Raw genomic sequence first — 19763 nt, forward strand, 5'->3', positions numbered from 1 at the left:
TTGTGGGGGTCATTTGACTAAAGTCACAAAGTTGAGGATAGTGAGTTTAAACTATCCAAAAAGAGGGCTAATGAAAGTCTTCATATAGAAGATCAAGCCCACTTAGAAACAAAGCTAGATTTGAGTCTAACACAATAAGACCTTAGTAGAGGTCAAAATAAATGAGTTAGAAGGATGCATCATATGTGTTGCAAGTGACTAAGAAATTGAGTCAAATGTCTCATGAAGAATAAATGCAATCATGGTCAGTACTCCAATCAAACGACTGCAGCCATGGCTCAACAAGATTAGAAGACCAAGGGATGTATACTTCTTGAGTTAAGTATCTCTCAAAGAGTAATACAATCCAGGCCAGCACTCCAATCAAACGACCGCAGCTTTGGCTCAATAAGATTTGAAGACCAAGCTTTAGTAGAGTGTCTCTTGAAGAGTAAATACAATCTTGGTCAGTACTCCGATCAGATGACCACAAGTTTGGCTCGATGAGATTGGAAGACAAAGGGATGTATACCACTTGAGTCAATCCTGGTCAACACTTCAATTAGATGATCATAGCTCTAGCTCAGTGAAATTGGAAGACCAAGTGATGTATACTTTCTAGATTGAGCACTTTTTGACAACAAGTATAATCGTGATCATCATCCTGATTAGACAACTACAGTTTTAACTCGGTGAAATCAGAAAATCAGAGTTATGGAGACTTACTTTTCATCAAGATTGAGGTTCTTGAAGTGTTTTATAAAACACTAAAAATGTAGTTAGAAAAATCAACTGAGCAAGATCATCCATGGTGATTGAGGGAGAGAATGCAGGATATTGCTCAAGGAATGTTGCTTAAGGAAGAGCAACATTCAATAATCGACTATATCATATTCACCTCAATTCAACAATGGTGGCTTAAACATTGAAAAGATGATAAAAGTTATGTTGATAAATTTTGGGATTATCCTGAAAATTATGGAGGAAAATTGTCCTCTTGGTAAACCACAACCCCCAATGAAATAGAAATGAAAAATCTCTATAAGGCATTAATACATTATGATATCTAAGAAATTAGGAGAAGGGCATTAGTGTAAAATGGTAAATTTTGAAATAACTTAATACCATTAAAGAAGTAGATCTCTAATGATAAAATCTCCATTGAATATGGAGAATTGTGTGGATCCGCTAGGCCTACCAAGAGATCAATTATACTGCATGTCTAGGGGAATGAGTCTAAAACTCAACATTTAAATCAAGTAGTGGTAACTCAACCATGTTGACTGGAGATCCCAAGATCATGGTTCAAAAGGGACAACTAAGGTACAAGATTTGAGGCACCTAGGAGTAATTACTCCAACTCATTCTTGGACACAAAAGGTGCAACCTGTAAAATGAGTAAATGATGAACAAAAGTTCTTAATGATTCCTATATTATATCGTAAAGGGTATAATAGGGTATTGCATGATACTCTTAATAGAAGATCACCTATATAAGTATGAATCCCAAGCTTTGTCCATGGCCAAACTGAATACGATAGAGAACCGGTAAAAGCCTAGGGGCTATTGTGTGGATATGATTGTCTTGGTTTACACCAACGGCTGAACAATTCAAGACATAGTTCATTGGGCAGCCAAGTAAATCCGATCATACTCCACTACGGAAAATTCAAAGTCACAAACTATCTCTCCTGATGCAATAGTCTTCTGATGAAACTCTTGTTTGAGACTTGAAACTTATCCATAATTTTCAATCATGTGGAGGATTGTTGGGAAATTAGTTTTGGTAAATAATTAACTAATAGGGATAAGATGGCTATTTCGCCAGTAGACGATCGTAAACCAATTTCTTGAATGAATGAGAAATTAATGTCTAATGAAGGGTTGGTCCAATATGATCAAACGGAAGTTTGACTCACATACGAGTTGAATTCATAGATAAACGCTAACTCAAGTATGTGGAACCATTGAGGGGGTATGAAATTATAATTAATTTCATTGATTAATTGATTGATTGATTAAAAGATTAATCATTATGATATTAATTAACTGATTAATTAATATTTATAATAAATTAAGTAAATAGTTAATCAAATTCATTAATTAATTAAATTAATCATAATGAAAAGGTTTAAAGAAATAGATATATCTCATATCCTTTTATCTTTTGGAAAAAACATTTTACCTCTTGGAAGTAACCCTTTATTCCTATAAAACAAACCTCATTCTTTCCACTCAACTCAGTCAATTCTCAAGTTATGAATTCTCCTCTTGAGTTTTCTTCTCTTTCTCATCTCTTAAGAGTTTCACGACTTCAAAAGTTTGACAGGGCTCGAAATTTAGATTACTCCTATTTCAAGATGCAAGTTATTGTAATTTGGGAGACGATTGCCAATAAATCGTAAGCACCTGGGTGGGGCAATATCGTCTTAAGGAAAGAAGGTCTAGCTTTCATCTCGTGACCGTAATACTCTTATCCTCGGGGATAAGTTTACCCAAAAGGGTTGTGTCAATATCCAAAGGGATAACTCGACAACCGACTAGATTAGGTCGGTAACGACAATACCAAGAAGGGTATGTCTCTTACCCGAATGAATACTTCGATTACCGAAAAGGGATGTCGAGTGTATAAATGAGATAATGTCCACATCGACATACCAAGCTCCACCAGTTAAAGTCATCGACTCATCGTCGAGATGACTAATCGGACCCAACTGTTGAATCTCAATACCGAAGATCCATATACCCATCAGATAAAATTACCAATAGAAAGGTGGATTAAGGTGGTTGAAAAGTATAACCTAGGTTAACTTCGAGCATAAAACAGTGGTGGATAGTGTCAAGGTTGAGTTATTGTTGCTATAACACTCTAGCTTAGACCTTGGAGAAATTGGCTAAAGAAGATATTAAGTTGACAGGAGTTCAGCCAATTTGAGTGGAGCAATGGGTTTAGTTCGTTTGAAATATGCCTTCGGTCGCAAATGGGCAAAGTTTCTAGTTAGATATGATCAATCAATCAAGAGTCCAATAGAATTTTGTTGAACGATGAGCAAATTGTCCTGATTGTCCAAGGTGGATGGGTGCAATTAAACCTTGACACTAACTTTGCGGCGAAGTTGTGTTGCGCATGTGGTAAGGCAGTTTGGGCTAAATCTGGTTGAGGTGGAAAGGGATAAGTGACCTAAGGTGAAGTAGAGATTACATATCCAAAGTGTCTATCAGCTGTGGTGAACACAGTAGAGCAAGGTAGTAGGTCTTCAATACTTCTTGCGAGCCCCCTTTCATGTGCTCTTGTCCATTTTTACATGCTTCAAAAGTGAGTGTTGGAGCAATGGCGTAGCGGTAGAGTCTTTTTAGTTTTTCAAACATTTAAGGATCTAGTTGGCCGTCCATTGCGACCACTTCACCATATATCCTAGTGCTGACTAAAAAAAAGTGAGGGTTTATTCAATATTGTGTGCCAAATTGTTAAGATGTTTAAATGGATCCTAAACTGCCTAAACACGCTAGGGCTTCTCATTCATTGAATTTTAAACATGTGTGCTAGATCCTCTTAATCATTTTAAAATGTACGTGTTACTCGTTTAAGCATCTTCAGGGGTCATTTTACCAAGTTAATCCTCTAGTTTCATGTCATCCCTCTGTAAAAACTCTGGGGAGAATGAACTGTGTATGAAGTTTGCCAAATTTATGCACAATCAAAACAAAATTTGGATTCACATCCTTTCATATATCCTTTTTTTTAAAAAAAAAAATATTGAAATTGCAATGCTAATAACAGAGTTAACAGTATATACTTGTTTATCCGTGTGCGAGATGGATGGTTCAGTTTTGCAGTCCCTTCTAAAAAATAATAATAAATAAATCAAAATGGCGCCTGCAATTTTTTTATTGGTTGTTTAATCAAGGAGATGGACTTGAGCGATTTAACTTGTGCAAAGCAATTTCAAACCAATGACAACATTGTCTAATTAGCTTACCTCAATCTTCAGTTGAGTAAATTAAGCCAGTGATCCCACTTTCACTAGGTTTATACCTCCTTAAAACAAAGTGGAGTCTTAAGATAGAACAAAGTCACACACCCGACTCTAGTCACACACCCGACTCTAGCCAAAAGCAAATCTCACTGCTTGGCGTAACTGAGAACAGCATATACCGTTTGCACCAAAGTGAGCAGGTTGAAGAAAACAGCTGCAGTGACAGCGATCGTCACCCACCGATTCGTGAAATAGTTTTGCCTCAACCACGATAAATTCCATAGCGCCCAAAATCTGTTGGTCCTGTTTCTGCAGTGGCTCTCCACATCGTCCATTACCTCTGCAAGATAGAAATTGTCGAAGTCGACGACAGGGGCATCCGTCCTTCGGAGCTGGTTGAATATGTGAGCCACTTCTTCATCACTGTGCAGGCGGCTGACGATGATGTTATGTTTCCGGAGCACCGCCACGTCCTTGTAGGTGTTTATCAAGCAGTCCATGAACCAAACGTAAGTGGAAACGTAATTGTCGACCACATGACATTGCTGCTCGAAAGCGATGAGGTTTCGGAGGAGGGAGATGTTGTCATCGTTGATGAGGAGTTGAGGAATCTCCATGGATCTCTTGCTCGCGTCGAAAGTGATGTCCATGAAGTTACTGCCATCGGTCTTATTTGCAAATACTATTCTCATTGCTTGGAGCATCTCTGCACTGGGGAAGGAAGATAAGACGGTGATAAGGGGGCTTGCCTTGTCCCGCAGCTCGCTGACAAGACTTGAATGGAAAAGATGGAGCAAATGTGCACTCGTTTGGAAGCTACTGAAGTCCGAGGTCAAGTCCGAGGTCGGAGAGAGGTTTCGGTGAATTTGCCACATGAGAGGACGCAAGAAGAGTTCCATTAAGCTTAAGGGACGATGGTGAAGCAAATCTTCCGTGCCCTCATTCAGGAAATAAAGAAGTGGACGAAGAGGGAGCTGGTTTTCGACGACCAACATATCGTTGACAATCGATGGAGCTGCCCACTTCCACGAGTACTCTTCCTTGTCAGTTCTAGTACACGCGGATTGCTCCCGTAGAAACTCAGTTATGAAAGCGCAGTCGAGCATCAACATCGCCACGAAATCATTGCTGGCCATTCTGATCTGCTCCGAGTAGGCACAACGTAAATCCTCTTCCCAGTCCTCGAATCGCTCGACAATGCGATGCACTATATCCACGTCCGCGGAGCGCCTGAAAAAGTTGGAGGCATAGGGCAATTTGATTCTTTCATCCGTTGCTCGAAAGAGTTGCTTTCCATGGTGGTAGGGGCCGAGGCAAACCATCTTTGGTTCAAAAGAATCGACGTTGGTTCTGCGGATGTTCTCAGGAACTCGAAAGATAGTCGCCTGCATGACTTGCTTCGGTATATCCCTCCTCAGTTGCTCGAAAAAACTCACCAAGTGATACAAATCTCCACGTTGGAGGGACGGAGTAGACTCATTTTCCATCTCTTAAAGTTAGACAACCTTTGATTCTAAGAAATTAAGCAAATTTAAATAGCTCGTGCATATGAATATGCAAAATTAACTAACAAAATATAGAAAAGAAAAGAAAAGAAAAAAGACGATTAAGAAGAAGAAGAACTAAAAGAAGGCAAAGCAAACAAGGATGATTAAGTAACCAGTAGGTCAGCTAGCTTCAACCTAGATCGCTTCGCTTCGGCAACCTGCCTCGCTCGCTGCTTGGAAGAGAAGGATGAGGAGGGTATCAGACTTGGGAAATGTAGATGCATTGACTTCCATAATACAGATCCAGATCCAGATCTGGACAATCAGTTCGTTGACTTTTCATCATTGATTTACTAATTACGACGGTCGTTAAATTATGTCTATCAATGTTAATCTACTTTATCAGGTTAGCTTATTCTTTTAATAAGAAAATTAAGATCGAGACAAGGATACATATCCAAGTCCATCAACTTTATCAATGCTTCTCTTTGCCCTTGAGTTCACCTCGCGTCAGGCCTCCAGGCCCTTTAATGCACTAAAGCTTTGGGTCATCGTAGAGTATACTTTGGGACATGTCTTTGAAGCCTCAGATGTACTAAACTCAATCATTTGCTTCACATGTCATCCTTCCTACCTTATTTTGATACCTTAAATGTACTCAACTTCGTAATCTTGCTTCTCGTGTAATCCTTCTTCTCTCGCCTTCCAAGTCCGCTTAGACTCATCTAAACTGAAGTAACCAACTCTATCATGTCTACTCATCCAACAAACTAACCCAATCACATTAAGTCACCGAACTCTCTAAACTCCTATGTGCACTATTTTAAATTTCTACACACTCGATCTATACGTCATAAACACAAGCTAAAGTTAAATATAACTTAAAATCTTTGTTAAATATATCAAAATCATCATTTCTTTAACATAATAGTCCCACATTCAGCGTAAGATGAATTAGGCACCTCATGGTCAAAACCAAAAATACACTACTATGTATTTGCCCCCACCATAAACTAGTCCTAAACACCCCTAAATAATTCAACTAAATTAGTACCAACAACATAGATACTTGACAAAATGATCTTTAGGCATAAATAAATAAATGTAGAGGTGAGCAAATAAAAATTCCAACCAAGCAAGTGTACTAATGATACGAAATGGCGTTTAACAAGTTTTTTTTTGCAAGAATAGTTTTATGTCCTTGGGCATTTTTAAATACGAGGGCAAATATGGATATTAACCAATTTTATTATTAAAAAAAAAAGCTATAAATGTCACAACTTCCTTAGATGAGACTCAGCGGACATAGACTACGGGCCACTTATCTAAGCTCATAAGATTAATTTTTGTATACGTTCACAAGTTATCATGTAAAACTAAATTGGATTGTAATGATCCACTTAAATGACATTCCATCAAGACATAATGGAGTTTATAGTCCAAAATCATCCTAATCACTAGCATGGAGGTCCAATGGTACTCACTCCATCACATAATAACCCTTTTTAATGCCTCACAATGCCTAACATTTAGATACACTCTGATACCAATTGTTATGGTTACTTAGGAAATGTGCAACTCAAATTAACAATAGTTCATTTATCTAATCTGCTAAATTCATCTAAACAAAGTGACGACGACAATTTATTGAAAGAAATAGGAGAGGATGAAATGCAATTTTATGAACATTTAACAAATAAACAGCAAAAATTCATGACTTGTGAGGGGAAACAGCATCAACTACTCCCCAGATCAAGAACCAATGTCCCATGAAGACAGTCATATAGCATTCCAATTCAAAGATGAGGGGAAACATGATCAACTCTCATTGGACTAATTTGACAAATAATTCCATCGATTCAAGATTTTCGATTAGGGCAACCAAATGATCATTATAACGACATTTCCAAGGCATGGTGGAACATTTAGCTCATTGATTCAATAGTCATTTATATCACTGCTGAGAGGATGTGAATTGGCTGGAAACTTAGCACCTGTATCAGCTATTCATCATTGTCAATGAAAACACATTTGAATTCTTAGTTATTGCATGATAGTTGCCGTTCATCCATAGTACCAAACCAAATGCCAGTTCACAGTCATCCTGGTTGTAGAATTACTATGAAGAAAATTTTAAGCAACTTACTCCAAAGACAGAGTAGGGATTAACAACTCAATGACGATGATCATGAATGTTAAGGCTTTGGATGACAAGAACTTGGATGTATCAAGCATTTTCCTCGTGCTCAGACAAAAATGGTAGTGCATGTGAATGATAGCTCTCTCATCTCTTGAATCCCTGTTATACCATTATTTGAAATTACAGAAGATAGTGAACTAGTTTTGATCAAACCGTCCTGTCGCTTGAACATTTGCCAGTGATGGTTTTTTTCAGAAACTAGCGAATTACTGGATAGATTGAAGTTTCTTGGGTAAAGCATCAAATATGACACTTTAGGTCTCCATCTCAGGCAGGAAGACAACAAATACTACACACCTAGGAAAATAAAGTAACTGGTTACCACTAATGGAGGAAACAATTAGTTAACAAAAGTAATGTAAAATTCAAAAAGAAATAATTTTTGGATATCATGGAACTGTTTATGAGTTTCAAAATGCAGGACTCATGAATCCTGGGACTTGGTGGAAGAAAATTGTGTAGTAGATTTACATTGGCACTATTAAACAAGATTATGAACTGACAAACTATAAGGTCACCAAAATTGTGCCGATTATCTTTTTCATGTGACATAGTGGCAGGCCAAGAAAAAGGAAAGGAAAAAAATGAAAGAGAATCATTTTTGTGTAATTAAGTTATTATGTGTTTTACTTATTACCCGGTTTAGAAAAAGTTGAGCAGAAAAATGTTGCAGAGTTCTCAGTAAACTCCTCAAAGTAGGAAATACAACAGATCAGTTAGCTTTGCATGAGGATATGACTTCCAAAATCTATCATAGCAAAGAGATTAATTCCATTCTATGGAAAAACATTGATCAGTATATGTAAAGTTACTTCATAAATATCTTTTGCCTTCAGAAATAATATGCTGATTAATCTCTCCATGTTCTAGGAAATACAAATTCTATGAATACTAAGAAAATCTGTAAAGGTGATGAAAACAGATCACGCAGTCAAACGGTGGGCAATTGACTTACTGCTTTTGTTTTACAAAAATGTGTGGTTGAAACCATCGAGAACTAGAAGGCATGGCACGTGAAGCATCCACTGAGAGAACCGATCTGGCCGTTCTTGCGGAAGTGTGAAGCCTTTTTATTTCTCATAATCTGGGTTTCTTGAAATGCAGCCACATCACTTCTCATCTCCTGAGCTTTACTCTGTGCCAATCTAAGCTTATTCAAAATTTTCTCCATCGAGGAAGATCTTTTCTTTTCTAGCTTCATCTGTTATGACAAATAGTGGCTTCTAATTGTGAAAGTATTCAATCAAAATTGTATGCAAATTTAAATTGAGAAACTTGACAGAAAAAATTAGGGACAAGAAGTAGCTGTTTGAATTCTATGGAACCTCTAGTTTTCTGATCTCTGCCTCAGCTTTTGCCCTTTGCAGGTTTTCCCATGCAGTGATCTTGGCCTCCTCTCTCGTTTTCCTTTCAAATATTTTCCAAAGTAAAAGATGTGAACATATGATAATTATACATCAAAAAGACAAGATCAAGTACCCTATTCAAAATGATCATCACATCATCATCAAGCCTGTTTGTCCAAACTATTAGAGCTATCACTACTTGAAATTACCTATCTGCTAGTTTATAATTTTTATACAAAGACACAATTATCAAGCAGGCATCATGGATATGAATTAAATGGCACTAATTAAAAGGATTAGCCATATTGATATAGTCAACTATCCTCTTCAAACAATTAAGGCTTGCTCAAGAGAAACAACATTTTTCATGTTAATCATTGTCATGATTATCTAGTTAGTTATAATTCTCAACCAGTCAATCGGTGTACTAGTCTTGTGCAGACGTGCATCTATAATTCAGTTATTCAAACTAATTTGCATATGTAAAATGTTCATCAACTTCAGAGAACAACAAACTAAAAGATAAAGAAAGAATTACTCTGAAATAGAATTTGCTGTCTTGCTAACACCCCAAGCACAAGTTTTTCCCTCAGTTTTCTTCCACCTTATGATTCTTGGTGACTGCCTGTTGGAGCCTTGTGCTGTGTGTTTCCTGGACCACCTGGTTACAGCAACACTGTCATCTACCTGCACATCCCTGACCTCAAGCTTTGAAAAGTGGCTAGCTAGCTCCTCAATTGCAGAAGCTGAGGCAGAGGAGGGGGAAGAAGGTTTTTCCCTGGGAGAGGAGGAAGTGCTTCCATCTGTGCTCATCTGAGTTGCTACATCCTTCCTTATAATTGAAGAGGAGATCATAGATGCTGCTTCTCTGCTACAGTCAAACTTGTCATCTGCATAGTGATCCAAAGATGATTTGGTGAAGTGAGGATCTAGATGTGGCAGTTGATTCTCATTCCACCATCACAAACAGCATAATAGTGCTTAACTGGTAAAAACTATCGAAATAGGAGAACAAAAGTGTAGTAGGATTTCTTCAAGTATGTATATATATGTAACATATGCACGAGTATGTTATAGGCAATTGTAGTACCATCGAATATAGACATGAACAACTATTTTACGAGTATACCATGGTAAATCAATTTCTTGAGTAAATGAGAAATTAATCTCCAAAACTATTCAAGTTACAAAGGGTTGGTCTGAAATTTATCGAACAAAGGTATTGGCTTGTACATGAGTGAGGTCCATGGATGTGAATGCACAGACACTAATTCGAGTGTGCACAAGTGTTAATTCTTATGAAACCGATAATGTGTGAAATTGGCTAACATTATGAGATCAATTCCGGAAATTAGGCTACAAAGGGAAGCTGTCACATTTAATTGGGGATTAAAACTTAATCTCAATTAAATAGAATTAATTAATCTTAATTAATTAATTCACAAAACTTCTTTGCATAGCTGAAATAGCATGCACGGTGCTCAAAACTCTAAACAACAAAAATTGAGGAACAGAAGGATGCGTCTTTGTCTTGTGCATTGAGAAGTGATCACCCATCTTCCTCATCTGCACACTCTCGCATGACTAATGAGAAGTCGTGTTGATCAACATGCCTCATATGAAACAAAATCCTCAAAGAATACCACATGCGGTACTACTTGAAATTTGCACGCTTTCAACAAACATGGATTTTGGTACTTAGCGCACGTGTTGAGTGTTTCGGCACAGAACCACAGCTTCATGGTGTCAATTTCATGAGGATGCACACATTGAAATAGAAATGGGCAAATGCTCCTCTCCTTAACTATCACATCAAGGGATATAGCGAGTAGACAGCGGACACAATCCATGTAATCCAGTCAATCCTAACCCATGTGATTTCATAGTGACAACGAGAAAATGAATTAAAATAGTTTTGAAAAAAAAACCTTTTTGGAATTATCTTATCTCCCCACAATTAGAAGAAACTATTCATCCTTCTAGATAAATACTATTCTTTTGCTCCAAGCACTTAATTCTCAAGTGGTGAATTCTCCTTTGAGGTTCTCTAATTTTCTTCTCATCTCTACACACTTCCCAAGTTTTGAAAGTTTGCCAGAACTCAAAATTCACAGTACTTCTATTTTAAGTTAAAGGCCATTGTATCTTTGTAAATGATTGTTAATAAACCATAAACACTTGAGCAAGACAATTTCATCTTAGAGAAAGGATCCACCGTCTCTTAACCTTAATATCTCTATTTGAAGGGATAAAAGTTTACCCAAAAAGTGTCTCAACATACATAGAAATGATTTGACAACTAACAATATTAAGTGATTGACGATATTAAGTCGGTGAGGACGCTATTGGAAGTGTGTCGAGGATTTAAAAAGAAATGATCTATGTCACCATACCAATGCTCCACCTATTCGAGCTGTTGACTTATCGGGGCCTAACTAACCAAACCCAACCCTGTTGGATTAATCTCAACACCACCAACAACATTAGGTAAACATGGCAATAACTGCAGCAGCACAGCAGAATAACATGACCGAGCTAACAGAAAGCATACAGTAACAGACAGTTATACCACCAAACTTCTTTAAAAAGAAAAAAAAGAAGTAACTTAACATTCAAAACCAACCTGAGTATTGAACCTTTCTTCCAATGATCAGATCAGCTACTATATTTTCTACATTAACTTGTCAAGTTTGTGTACTTATGTGTCTTGTGCTCAAGGAATTAAACATGAAATAAAATGAAGCTTATATGAAACATGAAACATGCAATATGATTTTTGCAACTGTAGCAGCAGAAGAATCAGCAGACTTAACATGTATTGTTTCTGAGTTGTTCCAAGGAATCAAGCATGCAATACATAAAAGATGAAGAGAAATTTGAAAAGAACAAGTGAATTCTCCATGCCTATACAAACAAATGGGGGAATGGCATGAGATTATACAGTACACAAGCTATGATTTTAGAATATCATGCTAGATGATGAGTGAAGCTCTATGAAAAAACATGAACTGGAAGAAGAAATCATAGCCCAGTATACAGATTGGTCTGCTAGTGTACACCAGGTTTGCAAATAGCTATATTTGCTTAGTATTCTATAAAAAAAGACTTAAAATGCAGTAGAAATATAGCAGGAGAGAAAAAAGGGCATTTAATTGATTGATACAGAGTATAATAAACTGAAATAGTAATTAGAAATGTATCTCAGAAATTATCTATATGCAAACATCTCATATTTGCCATGTTGTCAGGGTTAATCGGATTACAAAATGGAAGTCTAGTACTAACCAGATCGCCTGATTTGAGTCAAAATCTAACTACTATGAAAGTCTGCAGCCATTAAGATTTCAAACAACTTAGAAAACAATATCTCATGTTGTGGTTAGACAGACACAAGATTGGATAGAGTGTAAGATATTAATTGCTCGTCGAGGAATTTTCTAGTTTGTTAAAGTTGCATTAAAAGTAAAAAACATGATTAGTAGTAGCAAATAACTGGATGGAGTTTTAACATTGTATCATACCCTGAGAACTGGGAATGGAGGACGATGACTCGATAAGATTATCTGACCAACCATGGACACTAGCAGATCGGAACATGTAAGGCTCCCCAGTGGTAGAATTAGCTTTTCCATCCCCTTCCATAGCACCACCAACTACTCCCATTCCTCCTCTGCAGTTTCCTCTTCCTCTACCACCATTACCAGAAAAACCCCGTTCTGGAATCAGAACTCCAGCTAGGAACGGCGAGTTCGCCGCAAAATTCCCAACCCTGCCACTGTCAAAACAAGGTACTAGCGGCGAAGCTAATGAATAGTTGCTGCCTCTTAGTCCAAGCCCCGCCGGAGGACCAAGCGGTCCACTCTTTGACTTGGGACGCCGGTGATGTGATTGAACAAACGGCCTTCCAACTCCATCACCTGAGACGGGACTAAAAATCCATCTCTCTGCATCCTCCCATTTGGAGGGTAAAGCCCTTCCATTAGCAAACTGCAAGAGGACGCCGCCGCCACCATACCTCCGGTTGTTATGCGCCGGCAGAGGCACTCGCTCTGAGCACCACCCCTTCTGATACGCTGCCGCCCCAGCGCCGTGCCGGTAGGTGGGCGTTCCGGGGCTCGTGAACGTGCCCGATCTGCTCCGAGACGAGGCGGCGGAGCTCTTCTTCATCTCTGCTGCTACGCCGCTAGTGGGGGCCAGAGGCCAGAGCATCGGCTCTCTGGCCGCCGAAATCGAGCGAGACGAACTACCTCCGCCGCGGCTTTCTACTGGGCAAAGCAGCGGCTTCAGATCTGTACCGCTACGTCTGGCATTGTGCGAGAACCAGAAGCAAAGTTCGAAACTTGACAAATGCGGACCATGGATTATAGATTGAAGGAAATGGCATATACCTTGGAGAGCGTGAGAAAAATATGTGCGCTGATGGATGTGAAGATGATGGCTTTCCTAGCTCCTCCTCGTTTTTCTCTTTCTTCGTCTATTTTCCCTTCTCTTTCTACAAAATCATCTGGTGAAATGCGATACCCGAGTAAAGCTTCAGAGATCAGTGGGTGGCATCAACATCAGCTCAGGCGGTGGAAGTGGGAACAGTGTAAATAAGAGCAGCAGTACGGACCTTTGGAGCGATTAGTAGGTGCTTGACGGGCAGTGGCCTTGGGCGGGAGCCAGGCGAACAGGCAAATAGGAAGCCCTGCTCTCTGGACCCGGATCAGCAGGAGGGCCACCACCGGCGTGCTCACGTAACGCCAAAGGCTGCTGCAGCAATCACAGAAAAGGTCGAAGCGTCTCCATTCAAACAGAAGGAAGGCAAATCATGTGGTTACACGCGCTACACAAACTGAGACCGGCATGAAGAAGGAAGAGCAAAAAGGACATCATCTCTTTGACAAAAAAAAGTTCTTTCTTTTTGTTCTTCTTTTTTCCTATGCTTTTTCTCATCGGATCCGATTTGCTTGCATTATTGTACTTCGGCCACATGATTTTCATAGCAGATTTAGCTAGACCTCAGATCTGTTGACTGCTTTACATTAAAGAATGACCGACAATACGACATGGAAGAATTCCATAGAGCAAATTACTAGGAAAACACATGCAAAACTCTCTCAGAGAAGGTTCATACTGGCCTTAAATCATTCTTCAGAGTCTTCGCAATCTCTATGGGAACAGTAAAACTGCAAAGTTTCGCATGGTGCTCACTATTTTAATCCATGTTTCCATGTACGAAATTCTATCGAGAAAAATAGCCAACATTTTGGATTCCGGAAAGGGTGATACCAAATAGAGAAAGAGAAGGAACTATAGATTAAAAAAAAACATTACAGCAACGTCGCCGGGTCCGTAGGAACAAGGATCAGCAACGCTTCCGGGAGTGGAAGAAAAAATGCCGCCTCCATCGCCGCTCCGACCTTGTTCCGCCGTCGCCGTCACCATAACCTCCTTGTCTGCCGCTTCTGCGCCGCTGCCAACGCATCCCCTTCCAACCCTAACCCTAATGCAGGCATCCTCGATCGGGCAAGCGATTCCGATGAATTGGAGATCGAATGAGGAAGGCAAACGAAGCCATTAGCGTGAGGCTTTGAGGCGTTGTCAGCTAGATTTTTTTATAAAAAGTATTCCTTTTATTCTTCGAGAATTTATTTCAAATATAAATTTCCCTAACTCTCTCTTTTGCTCTCGCTCCTTCCTTCACCGCCGTCTTCCGTCGTAACGTGTTTCTGCCGGCAATCAAAGTAAAGATGTTGTAAGCTAAGTATAATTTACAGTCGCATACTTGTTCTTAAGCTAGCTGGAAGATTCGCAAACTGCTACCGAACATATAGCCGACACTAGTTTGCTTAGCACCCCTATACATTCTAGATCGTAAGTCTTTCAACTTCACTGTCTATTTTTCAGCTCAGTATAATATTTTTTAGCTCTGATATATCCTACAACGCACAAATCTTAACTGTTTTCTTACCAGTTTATGCTTATATAATTTGCAAGGAACTTGTCAAACATCAATTTTTACATTTCATAATCAATGGTAATTCGTTTCATTTAAAGTTGTAATTCCCGACCATGATCCTAATATATATTAAAAGGATTTATGCTATAACGTACAAAACTGACGCCTGCTACAATGCTTGTAGCCACGTGGACAGTTAACTATTACACGTTATAGTAGCTACTTGGACAATTAGCTGCTACATGTTGTAACAGCTAAATGTCCAAGTAGCTGCTACAACGTGCAACAACTACTTGATAAGTCCTTTTATTTTAAGTTGCAATTCTATCTATTCCTAATATATATTGTTTATATGTGATTTTAAATAATCTGTTTAATTAATATATGGAAAAATATATGTTGTCTTTATTAGACGTACACAAGTTAATCATTTTTAGGCTGTTATACACCAGCCTTTCAAGAATAAACAGAATGTAATAATAGTTATTGAAGCCTACAACATACTATCTTATAATGTTGAAAAAAAAATCTTTTTTAAAATAAAATATAATTACTTTAGTTATATAATTTGAAGTAAACTTACCTATTTGGGGAGCTTCAATTTCCTACATTTCATTCAATGGTAAGTCATTTTAATTTAAGTTGTAATTCCATCTAATCATAATATATTATTAGGATTTATGCAACAACGTAAAATTCCTGCATTAACCGCTACAATGTGTAGCAACTACTTTGACAACTAATTGCTACAAGTTATAGCAGCTACTTTGACAGCTAGCTGCTACACGTTGTAGCAGCTACTTCGACTGCTAGCTGCTACAACGTTATAGTAGATACTTGAAATGTTAGCTGTTACAACGTTATAGTAACTACTTAGAATAGTAGCTACGTTGTAGTAAGCTACTTCAACACTCCAAACAACCTTTTCTTACCAATTTTTTTATAAACTTTGTAGGAAACTTGTCAAACATCATTTCCCACAAACCATCCAATAGCAATTCTTTTAAATTTAAATTAAAATTTTCTCTAACTCTAATATATATTATCATGTACAATCGAAGAGCAAAAATATATTGTATAATTACTATTTTGCTCTCATCGATCAAAGTTTTAACCTCTAAACTCGGTGTGTGACAAATATTTCGAATGATTTTCATTAAAAGTATATCGATGCCCCATGGTGTCTTCGTCAATCAACCTCACCGCGATGACTTGTTTTCCTCCGAAACTTCGCCTCCATCATAAGTATTTCGTTAGGCTTTAATGTTTTGATTCTTCTCCTTTTATTTAGGGGGTTGATTTTTTAGGATTTTGATTCTTCTGCGAGTTGTTACAATGGTGTTCAATAATTATAGGCCTTGAATTGAAGATTTACTTTCAAGGAATAGAGGTTTTGAAAAAAGGTTATAACATTATAACAGCTACTCGATAGTAGCTGCTACAATGTAGTTAAACTCTAATGACTAATACAATATGGTTATAGCCTACAGTCCATATTGACTTCTCATTATTGTAATACTTACTTGACCGTAACTGCTACAACATGATCAATAGTCATGTTGTAACAACTAATCACATTATAGTAGCTAGGAGAAATTGTAGATATTGTAATGTATCATATTATGGTTAAAAAATAACAGTGTAATATATCATATTATGGTTGAAAATTAACAACATTGTAATGAAACCAAATGATTATTACTAAGATTTGATATATTTATTTGACTGAATTAAATGGTAAGCCAGAGAACTTCTGCTTCCCGTGTACATCATAAGAAAGTACATTAGAAAAGTAATTACCTTCATTGCAAGACTTTTTTTTATCATCACTAAATATAAACGACCGGCAGATGAAGTTGATATAAAATGACGCCTTAACTTCCTTACAATCACAGGACTCCTAACACATTTACACTACCACTACTGAACAAATTATGACAAAGATTTGGAGATCAAAGCACAATTCTTCACATGAGCATAGGACACATAAAGGAGTGCATCACATTCAAATCACACAGTTTCCAAGTAAAGGTGATAAGTTCAAATCTCAACAGATCTGTTATTTAACAAGTGCTAGCAACAATAAAGAGAGCCACACACACATAACCTCATGATAGAATCCAATTAACAATAACCCATGTTCTCACCATCTCCTAGAAATCCCTGGACAATATGTCATGATTCCATCCTGTCTCCTCGCCTACTCCACGTGCATGCCTTCCAAAATTTCTTGAGAGGTATCTCTCTCGACCCCACGGGTCATCCGAGATGGTAAGTGGTGGCATGCTTGCCACATGAAGTCACGGGGTCGAACTGCAGTTTTGTCGAGGCGTAAATCCTCATACCCTGTGCAACTCACCCCACCACCACTTACCCTCTCGGCTGCCGTGATTTACCTCCCTCGTGATGGCCTGGGGTCGGGTGCGACGGGGGCGTTAGGGGCGAACGATTTCGTCTTTTGCCACTTGAGAGGTGTCTCTCTTGCTTGTATCATAAACGTCATGAGTTTATGGACTTGCTCCAGCAAGTACATCCCAATATAAAAAATATGACATCCATAAGAAGTAGAAAATGTAGCTAGTAGGCATATAACATGAACTAATATATAGTATAGAGTAAGCACAATAGGTAAAAGAGCTTACACAAGGGTGAATATATCACACATGTGGTAACCATCATTTGAACTAGTCATTTAGTCCATAATCATGACCCTGAAGGTACCTTCTAGGAGAACATGCAGTCATTTAGCCGAAGCTAACATAAATTACATTATCAGTCAAGTTTGGAAGGACCCTCCTCGGAGCTCATCCCGAGGCACCCAACCCGTACTGTCTCCACATGTGGGCATACACACTTCATTATGCTTTAATCAATTGTCCATTTCATCCCTTCTATAAACCTACCTACCTACTTGAAAGAAAATAACAGTAGCATGCATACCCAAAAGGAAAGATAAAACCGAATTCAACACTTTAAAAATACCTGCAAACAATTCTAAATCAGCACCTGGTTACCCTCACAGAAGCATAGGAGTACTACCAAAACCAAATTCAGGGTCATGCTACCTATCCAACAAAAAGATCTGAAGCCAACACAAGAAGCAAAACCACTTTGAACTCATGTAACAATCTACTTGATCAATCCACAGAATCATAGTTAATGCGAAAGGAAACTCAAGAACACCACAATCAAACTTACTGTCTTGATAGTTGTTCGTCAGGAAAAAGAATCTCAAACTAACACAAGGAGCAAGAATCCCATCGAATTCACACTACCACCTATCAGATTCTTCCACAAGTCGCAGCTATCTGGAATGAAAAATCGAGGACACCAAATCCATATAGCTATTCCATAAATAGAACATCCTCGAACTAAAATCCACATAGGAACAAAACTCCATCGAGTAAATCCTTAAAAATTCCACAGCAATTCAGAAAACAAAAGAGCCAACAACTGATTCTAATTGAAGCTTATGCTACTGGGGGATAATTTTCCAAACCTTGAAAGCATTCGTAAGAAGCATGGAGGAGAGAAAACATCAGCGCACCAATTCAAATCCGACTAACGATTTCGTTACCATAAGAAAATTAGAGCTTCACCAATCAAAACTTAAAGCACCAGGAATCACAAGAACCCAATGGAAACTAGCCGAACAATAGGAAGGTGCAGACACCATCGGAACCAACCAGAACCACCAAGAACTCTAATTCAAAAACTCAATCTATGAAGAGGAAGCATGTACAACATCGATTGCCATCAAAACATCCCCATCTTTTGTAGAAATCGGGAAAAAATGCAAGATGAAACTAGGATAGCACAGAAACATCAAATCGCAACTCATTCAACAAATCGAACATCATCGGCATGCATATGAAACTCTCCCAAGCCCCTATCCACTACCTCACGGATCTCATACCATCGTATAGAAGTGTATTTTTCTTTCCCCTCCCCATGCCACCTCTGGAAGCCCTCGCGCGATGTTAGCGTCGCCGGTAAGGTCATCGGAGGTCTCGGCGTCCGATCTCAGTGCCCCCCACAGAATCGCTGGCGTGGTGTGCTACTTGACCGGATCTCAAAGCTCAATGGAGAGGCTCCGTCGAAGAGGGTGGAGTTAAGCAGGAGAAGGAGTCGGCGATTCTTCAGGAATAGTGAGTGTATCGGTAAGGAGTCGGCGAAAATTTAACCTTTACACATAGGTTAATTAACCCTAACTTAGGTTAATTAAGATCAATCAACTCCTAATTTAATTGGGCATCATATGCGTCCATCAAAATTAATAGTTCTATCCCCTTGAAAATGTGTTATTCAAGTTCATTTTAAATTCTAAAAAATTCCTAGAATTTGTAGAAAATTTTATAAATTAATTCCCTTAATTAGTGCTCGTGTGACCTTAGAAAATTTCATAAATAAATTTTTTAATTACGCTCGTGAGACCTTACAATCCCCCCCCCCCCCCTCCTTCATAAATATTACATCCTCAAAATTTGACTTACCAAATAATTAAGGGAAGCGATTGTGCATATCTAGTTTAATATCCTAGGTAGCTTCCTCTATCAACTGATTTCTCCATAAGACGTTTACCATTTTGATCTCCTTGTTCCTCAGCTTCCGGACTTGACGATCAAGGATTTGTTTCGGCACTTCCTCATAAGATCCAAGTCCGGCATCCATTGCACAGACTCATTGTTGGGGCAATTTCCCTAGGTCAAGTTTGACCAGTTTGACTAAGCTTGAGTTGAGTCAAGCTTGAGTCGGGATTTGAGTTTTGATGTTTGACAATATATGGAGATTGTTAGGGCAATCATCCGTTTGACAATATACGGAGATTGCTGG

General features: G+C 38.4%; 2 protein-coding genes and 1 long non-coding RNA gene across 6 annotated transcripts; all 3 read right to left on the bottom strand.

Moving 5' to 3' along the window:
• Positions 1 to 3891: 3891 nt before the first annotated feature.
• Positions 3892 to 5784, bottom strand: LOC121967331 (UPF0481 protein At3g47200-like). 2 transcript variants are annotated; one of them, XM_042517482.1, is made up of 2 exons: positions 5639 to 5784; positions 3892 to 5469 (listed from the first exon to the last, which is right to left on the bottom strand). In XM_042517482.1, the coding sequence occupies exon 2, from the start codon at positions 5441 to 5443 to the stop codon at positions 4103 to 4105; it is 1341 nt and encodes a 446-aa protein (XP_042373416.1). In that variant the 5' UTR covers positions 5444 to 5469; positions 5639 to 5784; the 3' UTR covers positions 3892 to 4102. The 2 variants fall into 2 exon arrangements, with proteins under 2 accessions (XP_042373416.1, XP_042373415.1); XM_042517481.1 differs by having other exon boundaries at positions 5617 to 5761.
• Positions 5785 to 7418: 1634 nt separating this feature from the next.
• On the bottom strand, positions 7419 to 14599 carry LOC121967332. 3 transcript variants are annotated; one of them, XM_042517486.1, is made up of 8 exons: positions 14306 to 14599; positions 13602 to 14213; positions 13378 to 13493; positions 12511 to 13292; positions 9528 to 9879; positions 8969 to 9050; positions 8599 to 8844; positions 7419 to 7940 (listed from the first exon to the last, which is right to left on the bottom strand). In XM_042517486.1, exons 4-7 carry the CDS (start codon positions 13196 to 13198, stop codon positions 8641 to 8643), a joined length of 1326 nt encoding a protein of 441 aa, XP_042373420.1. In that variant the 5' UTR covers positions 13199 to 13292; positions 13378 to 13493; positions 13602 to 14213; positions 14306 to 14599; the 3' UTR covers positions 7419 to 7940; positions 8599 to 8640. The 3 variants fall into 3 exon arrangements, with proteins under 3 accessions (XP_042373420.1, XP_042373417.1, XP_042373419.1); XM_042517483.1 differs by having other exon boundaries at positions 13378 to 13520; XM_042517485.1 differs by lacking the exon at positions 14306 to 14599 and having other exon boundaries at positions 13378 to 13520; positions 13602 to 14234.
• A 2312-nt stretch (positions 14600 to 16911) lies between these two features.
• On the bottom strand, positions 16912 to 19084 carry LOC121967333. Its single transcript, XR_006107712.1, has 2 exons — positions 17573 to 19084; positions 16912 to 17444 (listed from the first exon to the last, which is right to left on the bottom strand). It is a non-coding gene; the product is annotated as an uncharacterized LOC121967333 (long non-coding RNA).
• Between the last annotated feature and the right edge of the window lie 679 nt (positions 19085 to 19763).

Source organism: Zingiber officinale, chromosome 3B (assembly GCF_018446385.1).
Source record: "Zingiber officinale cultivar Zhangliang chromosome 3B, Zo_v1.1, whole genome shotgun sequence".
Lineage (NCBI taxonomy): Eukaryota > Viridiplantae > Streptophyta > Magnoliopsida > Zingiberales > Zingiberaceae > Zingiber > Zingiber officinale.